The 13,023-nt window shown below is 44.6% G+C and overlaps 1 protein-coding gene across 11 annotated transcripts in view; it reads right to left on the reverse strand.

Moving 5' to 3' along the window:
- The window catches only part of HIRA (histone cell cycle regulator), an 88,874-nt gene that overhangs the window by 27,562 nt on the left and 48,289 nt on the right, over positions 1 to 13,023 (reverse strand). For all 11 annotated transcript variants that reach the window (XM_036993327.2, XM_036993326.2, XM_017675870.3 and 8 more), the window contains 2 exons: positions 10,012 to 10,209; positions 7,953 to 8,114 (listed from right to left, as the gene is read on the reverse strand). In XM_036993327.2, the coding sequence (XP_036849222.1) occupies positions 7,953 to 8,114; positions 10,012 to 10,209 (360 nt within the window). The remainder of the gene's footprint in view (positions 1 to 7,952; positions 8,115 to 10,011; positions 10,210 to 13,023) is intronic.

Below are 13,023 nucleotides of genomic sequence, written 5' to 3' on the forward strand. Positions count from 1 at the left end.
GTGGAGATGGAGGGATGTATGAGAACTCTGTACTTTCTGCTCAATTTTGCTGTGAACTTTAAACTGCTCTAAAAATTAGTCTATTAAGAAAAAAAGACACAGACATGGAGAAAGACACAGACATATCTCATTGCATTGCGCTTTATTTTACTGCACTTTGCAGATATTGTGTTTTTTTAAAAATTGAAGGTTTGTGGCAATCCTGCATTGAGCTTTTTTTTTCTTCCCAACAGCATTTGTTCACTTCATGTTACTGTATCACATTTTGGTAATTCTTGCTACAGTTCAAGCTTTTCCATTATTATTATATTTGTTATGGTGATCTGTGATCAGTTATCTTTGGGGTTATTAGTGTAATTGTTTTGGGGTGCCATGAACTGCCCACAAAAAGACAGAGGATTTATCAAAAAACATTGTGCGTCCTGACTGCCCCATTGACTGGCTATTCCCATCTCTCCCTTTCCTTGGGTTCTCCTGTTGACTGAGACAACAATATTGAAATTAGGCCTTCCTTAGAAAAATGTCTATTCAGTTCCTCTGCCCACTTTTAATCTGGATTATTTGGGTTTTGTTGGTGTTGATTTGTGTGAGTTCTTTGTATGTTTTGAATATTGGCCCCTTACTGGACATATCATTTGCAAATATATTCTCCCATACAGTAGGATACTTTTTCATTTTGTTAAAGATTTCCTTTGCTTTGCAGAAGCGTTTTAATTTGATATCGCTCCACTTATTTTTGTTTCTGCTTCTCTTCCTTGGGGAGACATATCCAGAAAAAAATTACTAATGCTGATGTTCAAGAGTGTACTGCCTATGTTTTATTCCAAGAATTTTACGGTTTCAGGTCTTATTTTAGGTCTTTAATCCATTTGAGTTTATTTTTGTGTACAGTGTGTAAGACAATGATTCAGTTTCATTCTTTTTCATGTAGTCCAGTTTTCCCAGCACCATTTATTGAAGAGATGAGCTTTTCCCTATTGTATATTCTTGCCTCCTTAATCACATATTAATTGATCACATGAGCATAGGTTTATTTCTGGGCTCTTTCCAGTTTCATTGATCTATGTTTGTTTTTGTGCCCATACCATACTGTCTTGATTACTGTAGCTTTATAGTATAATTTGAAATAAGGGAGTGTGATTCCCCCAGGTGGTTTATTCTTTCTTGAGATTGCTTTGTCTACTCAAGATCTTTTGTGATTCCACACAAATTTTAGGATCATTTGCTCTAGTTCTGAGAAAAATGCCATTGTTAATTTTCATGGGGGTTGCACTGAACCTGTAGGTTGCTTTAGACACTATGGTCATTTTTGCAATATTAGTTCTTCCTATCCATTAGTGTAGAATACCTTTTCATTTATTTGTGTCTTCCTCAATTTCTCTCATCAGTGTTGTATAGTTTTCAGAATATAGGTATTTCACCTCTTTTGTTAGATTTATTCCTGGATATTTTATTCTTCTTGATGCAATTATAATTGGTATTGGTTCCTTAACTTCTGTGAGTTCATTATTTATCTCTAGAAACACAACAGATTTTTGTATATTGATTTTGTATTCTCTGACTTTACTGAATTCATTTATTAATTCGAAAGTTTTTTGGTGGAGTCTTTAGGATTTTCAATGTAATACTATATAATACTTTACATAGTGCTGCAAATAGTGACAATTTCACATTTTCCTTACCAATCTGGATATATTTTATTTCTTTTTCTAAGCTGATCGCTGTGGCTAGGACTTCCGGTATTATGTTGAATAAAAGTGTCTTGTTCCTGATCTTAAGGGAAAAGCTTTCAGCTTTTTGCCATTTTGAGTATGATGTTAGCTGTGGGTTTGTCATACGTGGCCTTTATTATGTTGAGATATCCCTCCCTACCCATTTTGTTCAGAGTTTTTGTCATGAATGAATGCTGAATTTTGTAAAATGCTTTTTCAGCAACTATTGAGATGATCATATGGTTTTCATCCTTCCCCTTTTTTAATGTGGTGTATCAGACTGATGTGCAGATATGGAAAGATCCTCGCATCCTTGGAATGAATCCCACTTGGTTGTGGTGAGTGATCCTTCTAATGTGTCTTTGAATTTGGCTGGCTCATGTTTTGTTGAGGACTTTCGCATCTGTTTGTTAGGGGTATTGGTCTGGACTTTTCTTGTATTGTCTTTGGTTTTGGTAGATAGAGGTAGGTGATGCTGGCCTTGTAGAGCAAATTTGGAAGTTTTCTTTCCTTTTCAATTTTTGGAACAGTGTTAGAAGGTTGGGTATTAACTCTTCTTTAAGTCTGGGAGAAGCGTCCTGTGACTTGACTACTGATTCAATTTCATTACTGGTACTCGGTCTGTCTGTATTTCTTGCTGGTTGAGTGTTGGAAGATTGTATAAGTTTTAGCATTTTATCCATTTCTTCTGTATTGTCCAATCTGTTCACATGTAATTTTTCCTGGTTCTTATAAAAGTCTTTGTTTCTGTGGTGTCAGTCGTCACTTCTCATGTCCGATTTTACTGAGTCCTCTTCTCTCTTATTTTTGATGAATCTAGCTGAGGGTTTATCGGTTTTGTTTATCTTTTCAAAGAACCAACTCTTAGTTTCATGGATCTCTTACTTTTTTAAGACTCTATTTCATTTATTTCTGCTTTGATCTTTATTATTTCTTCCCTTCTGTTAAGTTTGGTTTTGTTTGCTCTTTTTCCCCTTCCTTTAGGTGTAGGGTTAAATACTCCAACACTTCTCTTTTGAGGCAGTTGAGTAAATATTTTCTATTATAATGCTGTAATAAACATCTGTGGACGTGACAGAATCCCTGAGCCAAAGACACCTCTCCTCAAGGAGTTCTCCATGAATTATACTCCAGCACAGCACCCAAGAGCCCTCGTTGCTGCCTGCATGCTTCCTGCTGACCAGGAAGTGTAATCAGGACTGTTGGCCCCTCCTCTGGGCACTGTCTTCTGCTGTTCTCATTACTGGTAGACCACGGTCAGAGAAATGTGGGTAGATACACCCAGGACATACAGTCCTGAACTGTATTGGTACTCATAGGAAAAACCAGAAACTTCTGACTCTGCTCCATGAAACCAAAGAGGCTGGTCTCCATTTTTCTGATGCCCTACAACAGGGCAAAGCACCCACTTCTGGGTGTAACTTGATGTTCTGGAAACCCTTAGTACTTTGCAAAGTCCACTTAAAAGTCCTTTTTAAAATTTTTGGATTTTTGTCTAACTATATAGTTTTGCAAGATACAGGAAGAATGTCATAGCAGTGACTGTCACATGAGTTGCTAAACTACTTGATCCCTTTCTGAGCTCATCCCGACAATGGCCCATGAACCTCACTTTGCTTGGCAGTGCCCCAACTCAGTCTGTTCCACTGTCTGTGGCTGGGACGTCTGCAAGAACCCTCAGCAGTCTCCGCACCTCATGCTTGGCCTGACACCCCATTCAGGGCCCCTGAGGCCAGGAGCTCACTGAGAACTGCACCTGCCAGCCTGTGTGGATCTGTACCAGCAGTCACCCAGGAACCCCGGGAGCGCTGGTGCCCCTTGGACCTGACATCAGCTGAGGAAAAGCACAGCTGGCCAGAGCTTCCCAGCTTACAGACTGGCTCCCTCCTAGGTCCTGCCTGCTCAGGCCAACCTGGGCCTCTTTACACCGCTCACTGACACACAGGGCTGCCCCTCTGTGCCGAAGGGGGTAGCGCTCGGTCCCCAGACTCATCTAAGGCTAAGACGTGCTGGTCAGGTCGTAGGAACCTCACTGCCCAGCCACTGCGAGGCCAGGCTCAGCACATGGTTTTACAGGCACGCCCTCTTCAGTCCTCAGGACCCAACTCCTGTGAGGTAGGTTCTCCTCAGGCAGCCATTCTGCCTAGGAGATGGGTTCAGAAAGACTGTGTGTCTTGTTCAAGGTCACCCCACCAGGAAGTGGGGAGATGAGACTCAACAGCAGGATGTCTGGCTCTGAGCACTATTCCTGACCATGTGACACTTGCCCCAAAGGAAAACTTCCATTGATGGGTGGTTTAAAGGATTCCTCTTGGCTTTCACTGAGAATATAAGAAAACAGCCATATCAAGAAAGCTGCACTTTCTGTAAAGCCTCTAATAAAGATACTAGTTTTGTTTTATTTCATTTTCCTCATATGAGGATCCAACTACAACTTCTCTTAGAATTTTAGCACAAGGCTTTTGTGACTCTACTAGACACCACCGCTACTTTGGAAGCAGGAAGCTCAGCTCTGAGTAGGCACTCGTTCACTGCTGTTTTCAAGTGAGAAACCAAGAATGACAAACTTGATGGTCCCTTACTCTACAGACCTTGGAGTTGTATGAATGGCTGAAGGTCTTGTGAGACATGGGGACACAGCTGCTGAAAGACCGGCTCTGGTGGTGCCAGGGCCCGGGACAGTCATGTTTTGCCTTCTGGAAGCCCAACTCAAGAAGCATCCTATGTGCTTCTCAAAGCAGGGTTTGCACTCCTTGAGGCAGGATATGGTGTGACAAGGGCTGTGGAAACCTACAAGACAACTGTGGGGTGGCTTCCTCACTGAACATTACAGATTTCTGTCTATGGTGCTCTGTAGTTTCTCTAAGGTGGGATTTAATTTTATTTATTCTGTTCAGAACTCAGTCCATTCCCAAACTGAGGTTTCACACTCAAAGCTGTCGAACAGCAGCCACCCCCTCTTGACAGCTACGCCACAGCATGCCCTCTGGGAACCCTCCCTGTATCCCCCATCTCGAGCCTCTCTGTAGGTTCCACCTCCTCACCTGTGCAGCACCAGACAGCTCAACAGATCGAATGCTCTTAGCTGGGTCTCATCTGCTGTTGGGAATGTCCACTGGCTTTTTAATTACAATCACTGTTTTTCTTTTCCAAAAGTATATTTTAGTTTATTTCTACATCTATCTGGTCTTTTTTGGTGGTGTATTATTCCTTTTTTTTTAATTCACAAGCCATGAAATTCACCTTTTAAAAGTACAGAATTTGGTAGTTTTTGTATGTTCGTAAGATTATACAACCGTCACTATTATCTAATGTCAGAGCTTTTTCATAATCCCAAAAGGAAACTGCCCATCAGCAATCGTCCCCCCCCCCCAGCACCACTAATCTTCTTGTCTGTCTGGGCTTGCCTATTCTGGGCATTTCACATCGGTGGGATCAGGCAGTGTGTGTCTTTTGTGACGAGCTTCTCTCACTTGGCATAATGTTTTCAAGATCTGTCTGTGTTGTAGTGCATCTAAATACTCCATTCCTTTTTGTTGCCAAATAATATTCCATTGTATACATAGACCACATTTTGCTTATCTGTTCATCAGTTGATGGACATTTGGGTTGTTTCCACTTTGGGGCCATTATGAATAATACTGATATGAATATTTCATGTGCAAGTTTTTGCATGAACATGTTTTCAATTCTCCAAGGTATGCATTTTGGTGTGGAATTTCTGCTTCACATGATAACACTATGTCTGTAACACCATTTGAGGAACTGCCAGATTGTCTTCTAAAGCGGCTGAACCATTTTACATGCCACCAGCAATCTGTAAGAGTTCTGATTTCCCCTCATCCTCACCTACACTATTACCTGACTTCATTATATCCACCCTAGTGGGTATCTCATTGTGATCTTGATTAGTACTTGCCTGATGGCTAATTTTTATGTGCTTCAGTATTTTTTTTATGGGCTTATGGGTCATTTGCGTGTTCTCTTTGGAGAAATTTCTTTGCCCATTTCAAAATTGGGTTATTAGTCTTTTTACTGTTGAGTTATAAGAGTTCTTCATATATTCTGGATTCTAAATCTTTTGATACGACCTGCAAACAGTTTCTCCCATTCTGCAGGTTTTCTTTACATTCTGCTGTTAGTGCTCCTTCAAAGCATTTCAAAAGTTTTAAATTTTGATGAAGTTCAATCTATTTTTCCCTTCAGTTGCTTATGTATTAGGTAGTGTATCTAAGAAACAGTTGTTTAATCCAAGGTCACACAGATTTATATTTATGTTTTCTTCTATAAATTTAAAATTTTTAGGTCTTATATTAGTTCTGTGACCTGTTTTGAGTCAGTTTTTGTATATAATACAGTGTATTCTTCCCTTACATTTTTTATCTTTCATGTCTTTGATTATTTTAAGCATATTTAAAGTTTTCATATGAAAACTCTATGATCAGAATTTTATAAAGGTCTAAGCCTCCTGTTCATTATGTCTCCTGACATTCGCGCATAATGTGGTTTCTTCGCGTGTTTTGTCACTCTGGATCTGTCCGCATCTTGGGCAGTGCTTCCTAAGCGGGAACACTGTACATCCTCAGGTCAGGGGACTGTCCCTGGCATGGTGGACTTGCATTTGTTTTGCCAAGAGCCTCCTGGTGTTAATTAGACCAGAATCTCCTCTTTTTGTGTTCACTTTTTGGCTTGGTGATTTCTAGATGACACAGGTAGTATTAAACTGATCCCCAGCAATGTACGGGCAGGGCTGTGGCTGTACAGTCTCAGGGGAAGACTGTTTTTCTAACCCAGAGAACAGGCTGAGACATTTCAACTTCTTGGTCATGTATTCATGTGGCCACTCAGGAATTTTTTAGTCCCCCAGGTCCACTGGAGATATACTTTCTCAAGCAGCTTGACCTAACATTAGTGTCTCAGTTACAACCTCCTACACAGCTCAGAATCTGTCTTGAATCTATGTGGCCATTAACACTCCAGGGCCTTGGTCACCAGGTCAGTGACCCCCTAACCCCTTACTCATGTCATGGTCCTACCCACTGCTTTGGCTGTTTTGTTTACTCTTGGATTTTGGCTCCTGGAGACTTCCCTTACTTTCTTGTGAACTAGTCCCGTCTTTTAGGGATATGTTTTATAGTACATTCAGCATTTCAAAGTATTTAGCAGCAGGAATGCTTTTAGACCCTCCATGTTGCTGGACAGAGAAGCTACTGGTTAAAAAGAGATCACACATATCTGTATACTAAAACAAGCATGATCATACTACAAAGTCGAATTACAATGTCCCACACCAAGGTCACAGACGCAGTAGCTGTCTTGAAGGGAGAGTCCTCTGCTGCTGGTTTCCAAGGGCTATTCTTCCAGGAGAACAAATCCTAATCAGATGAGTGTTTCAAGGTCATGAATGAAGCCCTGGGAACAGCACACTGCAGCTTTAGTTACAGGACACTGTACTACAAGGTCAGGTCTCATCACAAACGCGCTCTTCATCGGGCACCTGCGGGCTGGTTGGCCATTGCCAAGAGTCTGTGACTCATGTCCCTGTGTCTGTCTGACGGTGACACAGGCCAGGGTATGTCTGCCCAGGGTTGCCAAGACCTAGTTGCCTCAAGGTGGGAGGCAAGAGAAGCTGTGCGGCGATGGCAGAGGCCGAGACACTCGCACCGGCCACCTCAGGGCGCCTCCTGCAGCTCCAAGAAATAAAGAGCTACAGCCCATGTAACTCGGGGCTACATTCTAAGGGAGGTGCAGGGAACGGGCAGGCAGCACAGAGCCTGCAAGAGCTCGGAGGTGCGTGGGGTCAGAAGGACTTTGCAAACACCTCCCCTCCACCCCTTTTCTGTGAGTGCCCGCCGTCCTGGTCAGCGTCTGAGCAGAAGGCCCTTCCTTCCCCAGTGCAATGGCAGCAGAGCCTCCCAACCTTCCAGCCAATCTCCTGCCCCCCTCTGGGCAAACCCTGGGCTCCATCGAACATGATGCTCAGCACAGCCTCTGCCCTGACCAGCTGTGGTCCTTTGTACCTGTGGTGTCACCCCACCCCTCAGCCCTTTCCAGCCTCCTTCACCCTGAAGTAGCTGTTCCTTTCTCATCAGAACTGGGGGCTCCTGAGGACAGAGGGGCTGGGGTGTCAGCCCCACCGTGTGAAGGCAGGCTGCTCGGTGGGAAAGCAGGCACTGCAGCACTGCTGGCCCAAGACTGCACCCTCTCTGGTCTCGTGGGGCCCCACACAGACCCACCTACCTTTCCACAGACGTCGCAGTCACACTAGCCAGGGCAGGAGCACCTGGTGTGGCCTTGGACCGCTCCGTGAATCGGGAGTCAAACGCTTTCATGGGTTCGATCTTGGATGGGGTTGTTAACACGGAGGGTGAAGACACAGCAGGAGCAGAGGTAGCGTTCACACTGGGGGTGGGGCGGAGAAGACGGGAGAGCGTGTCAGGCACAGCCAGCAAGGACTTGGGAGGCTGGGGTTTGCGTTACGGGAGCCAAGTGAAAGGCACAAACATCAAACTTCTATAAACACAGACAAAGTCAAGAAGTAATCTACTATTCCTATTTCTTCAATAATTTCATGTGTTAAAATTCTGGCAGCTTGGCTGCCTCGGAAGGTTGTGAGCAGATGCACTCACACTGGCCCCACTGTTTTGCTGAGAGCTTCTGGGAGTAGCATGAGGCCTAGACAGTAGTTCTTACCGACTTTTTACTCATCATACAGCCCCGTCTGCACAGCTGGAATCCAGCACCTTCATGCAAAGCTACTTCCACTACGAGCTTTACCCGCTTTGACAACAGGCCTGATGAGAGGAGCCCCCAGAGGGGCCTGCAGCTGCACTCCACTCCTGGCCTTCATCCTCAGCCTGCATGGCCCCTCCTGTCTCACCTTGACAATCACACATTCTTCACGCTCTCCTCCAAGTGCTCACCCAGAGCCCTGGCCGTCTACTCTACAGAGGAAGGAGAGGCTCAGGCACAGCTGACCAGCTTCCCCTGCACCCAAGGACACTCAACATGCCGGGCCCCGACTCACTGGGTCTCCATCTGACCACATCCACCTGCCTGGAGCCCACTCCACACACCTGGCAGGCACCATGGCCAGCCCTCTCCCCTAGCACCTGCAGGGCCATCCGTTGAAGTACTGTGCAGGTCAGAAGCTGCCTGTCCTTCCCCAACACCCCCCACCGCCCCAATGGATGCTTTCCGCCCTACCTGGTCTTGCTGCCCCATCTCCTCCTCTTCCCAGCTGCCCTCACACTTCCCGCAGAGATGTGACACCTGACACATGGTACATGCTCCACAGCCATGACACCAGAGCCCAGAGAGGCTGTGGTGACACACGACCCTGTCCTCGCCAACAGTCACTCTAACAGTATCAGTTTGTGCTTGGACAGCTGCTGAATTTGGGTGCCAAGGCCTGCGAGAGTGACCTTCTTAAATGTGAGTCCCAGAGCCTTCTGTGAACCCACTGTAGCGAGAGGCCTGGAGTACCTGGTTCAGCACAGAAGCCTGGCTTTCTCCCCCCTTTCCCACCACTCCTCTGGGGCCTGGGGCTCTGCAGTCACCACTGTCCCCATCTTCCCCTGGGTGGCTTGACGGGCCCTGGGCAGGGCCCCCTCTGAGAAGCCTGCCTGAGGACCGCTCTCCAGCCCCTCAGATGGCTGGCCATTTCTGCCCAGGGGACCCTAGGAGCCATTCTGCTCCCATGTCTGCCTCTTCCCCCACTAGCCTACACACTCCCTGGGAACAACTCACGAAGCAACCCCCTGCAGACACCAGGCCACAGGGCAAATGTTTGCTAAGTGAACAGTTCCTGGCTCTTATTCATGCTCACCTGGTCCTTTCTGACTTCTGATGTGGTTTCCAGGTAATGGTCAGTGAGGATGTGGGCTCCCTAAGCAAATGTAATTCTTAGTGTCAGAGGAGCCTGTACCTCCGCACATGAACACCCTAGTATGACTGGTGTGGAGATGCTCTCAATGGTGCAGTGGAGGCCTACGCCACTTCTGGCATTGACCTGCAGGGAGGTGGGGCTGACCCTGCAGCAGGTGATGAGTCTCATGCTGGTTCCTGCCCTTAGCAGCCCAACCCTGGGACTGCATCTTCCCCAGGACATGGTGTCCTCATGGCCCTGTGTATCCGAGACTCACCTGAACAAGGTCTCCAAGGAGGCCCTCATCTGAAATCAAGCATATCTTTCTTTCTTTCTTTTTTATTGAAGGGGGCCACAGGCTATGTCGCTGGAAATGTGTCCAAATCTGAACATTCCCCAGGGGCAGGAGCGAGCCTTGGTGCACCCACTCACCTGTCCTTACTGACAGAGTCACCCACAGGCCTGACACCAGCTGCCACCACAGGCTCTGTGGAAGGCTTCGAGGCGCCAAAGGAGTTGGGGGTACTGGGGTCCAGGGGCAGCAGCTGCGCATCACTATGAGAGGAGAGCATGGTGCCTGCCAGGGAGCCCGAGAGTGGGATGCTATTGAAGAATGCCGTGGAGAAGTCCCTGTCGTCAAGAACAAAAGCAGGCCTCAGATACCAGGCACCACATCAAGTACTTTATACATTCTCAGTAACTCTTTTCTGGATCCAAAGGCAATGTATTTTCATGGAATAAATTTGTAAAGTTACAGAAAAGTGGAAGGAAAAATCAAATCACTTCATACAGGATGTTTAATTGAATCTAAGGTAAACTGGCACTTGATGTACCACTGAGGAAGAAAAAAAGTATTACCAAATATAACTGTCAGCTGCCACTGATTATAAGATGTACCCTGATCTCAGGGATATTAAAATGTGCAAACGTACGTGTCAGAACTAATGCAGCACGCAGAGCGGGTTGGTCTCCCTCTCATTATGGCCATATGGGTGTGCCATCATCTACCTAACCAGCCTCTACTGAGGGGCGACCGCGCCGTGCCCCAGCTCCTTCTGTAGGAGACACCGCTGCAGCAGGAGACAAGGTACTGCAGTGCTAAGGCTGAGCCCTGGGTAGGCCAACCCGCCCGGGCCTCCCTTCTCTGCATGTACAAGCTCTGGACCCCTGGGCACTTCAGCCACTCTGGGCTTCAGGTTCCTACCAGCAGAACAGAGAGTGGCAGGACCCTCCCCATGAGGTCACTGTCAGGACTCAAGTAGTCAGTGTAGCACACACTTAGAACACATAGTAGCTGCTCAAAGGTGCTCACTCTCACAACTGTCAGCATACCTGCTGTTCCACATATTACACGGGATAAATCCCTGGAAGGGGAACCGCAGCAGTGCAACAGTCACTGATGAATTTTGGTAAAGGGTTTTATAGTGCCCTCCTTCGAGGTTTAAATTAAAAGCAGTGTCTGAGTGCCCACTTCCCCAGACTCTCACCACAGTTTTATCAAATCTCTTGGCACTTGACAATCTGATGAAAATTGTACCTTACTAGAGTTTTAATTTACCATTATTTTAATGGGAGGTTGAGATTTTTTCATATAGAAGGATCTGATTTCCTTTTTTGGTGAACTATTTGTTCATATCCTTCCTATTCTGTTCTCTTTGGTTAGTGGTCTTTATTAGTGACTGTAATACCTATTTATACTTGAAAAAAATTCCTATATGAGCAGTAAGTGTTTTCCCCAGGATACTGTGTTTTGGCTCTTCATGGTACAATTTTCCTTGCCCTCAGTATGTTATTTTTGTGTAGTCTAAATTTTGCACCACTTGTAGAGAAGACTTTTTTTTTTTACTTCTAAGATCTTCTTTTTATGAACTCTTCTAAAATGTTAAATACCAAAGAAATTAAAGAAAAAAGCTAAAAAAAGAATCTCTGCGCTGTTGAGAACTAAATAATTCTACATTGCGAGGTAGGGCTCCCGGTCTGCTTCCAAAGGGCAGGCGGTCCTGACTCCCGTTTTTGGATTAGCTGATGCTTCATCACTGATGCAAAATTTCCATAAATACTTGGGCTTATTTCTGGGTTTCTGCTGTACCCCACTGCTCTGTCTAGTCATGTGTCCGTACCTCACAATTTTAGTTATTATGGCTTAAAGTTTTAATTTCTAGTGGGGCTACTTTCTACGATTAATTTTCTTCTTCAGAAATATTCCAGCTATTCCTTTCTAATTTCCTGCGTAAGTTTAGAATCAGCTCCTCTGATTCTGGAAACTCCTGTGGTTATTGGAAGTGGCTCATGTCACATTCATAAGTTGAGAGAGATCTGTCCTCGTTGTTGTTGAGTCATGTTAGCTAATAAACGGTGTGCATGTCTAGTTATTTCTTTGAACTGTCTTGTAGGTCTCTCAGTAGGATTCATGGTTTTTTCTTCATAAACGTCTTCTCCAGGCCCTCTCCCGCTCTAGGTGTTGCACCTGTGTGAGTGGTCTCTTCCTCTTCACCTTCTGAAGGCAGCCGGTGCTACTCGATCCGATCATGTCGGCGTACCCAGCCCTCTGTCTCCTTCTCTGGCCTGCTGCACCTTCTCCAGTGACTCTCTTGTAGGATCGCATCGTCTCTAAGCGACGGCGCACTTTGCCACCTCCTTTCCAACTTACCCTTTCTCCTGATTGACTGTATGGTTTGGGACCTCTACAACAATGTTGAATTACAGTCATGAAAGTATACATTTCTTGAGTTTTTCAACTCAATTTGAAATAAGGTAGTTTATCAACTTAAGGAAGCATCCATTTATTCCTATTTAACTGAATTTTAGATCGGAACACTGAATTTAATAAAATGCCTCTTAAGTATCTTAAGATGTCTATATAATTTATTCCTTTTGATCTTTTGACATATAGAAGGCAAATTAAGTTTCCCAAAATGTGAACCACGTCGCCTCTCTGAATGAGCCTTACTTGGTCATACTGTTTTGCTATTCTAGCACATTGGAAGGTTCTGTTTGTCACTATTTTATTTGCACTGACATTCAGAAAGGAGATCGATCAGGAATTTACTCTGTTCTATCTTTGCCACATTTTGATGTAAATATTGGGTTTATTTTGAAAAAGATTTTGCAAGGTTTCCTTCTTTTTCTACACACTAGAGAATTTTCGATAGTATTAGAACGATCTGCTCCTTAAAAAAGTTTGTTACAATTTCCCTGTGAAGGCTTCTAAGTCTGGTGGCTTTTGGTAGTCTAGCTCTTTGACAGTGTCCTCTATATTCCTTCTATAATTCATTTGTATAGATTTTTTTCAGCTTTGGTAATTTTATTTTCTTCATTCATTTATTTGAAGCAGTTCAGCAAAGAAGTTTTTCATCCTTTTGATTTATATCTGTGATTATTTCTACTTTACATACTTGTGCTTTTTCTTCTCTTTCTTGATTAGCTGAGCTAATAACTGCCTAT

The sequence above is a fragment of the Manis javanica genome, chromosome 15, assembly GCF_040802235.1.
Source record: "Manis javanica isolate MJ-LG chromosome 15, MJ_LKY, whole genome shotgun sequence".
In the NCBI taxonomy this organism is placed as follows: Eukaryota; Metazoa; Chordata; class Mammalia; order Pholidota; family Manidae; genus Manis; species Manis javanica.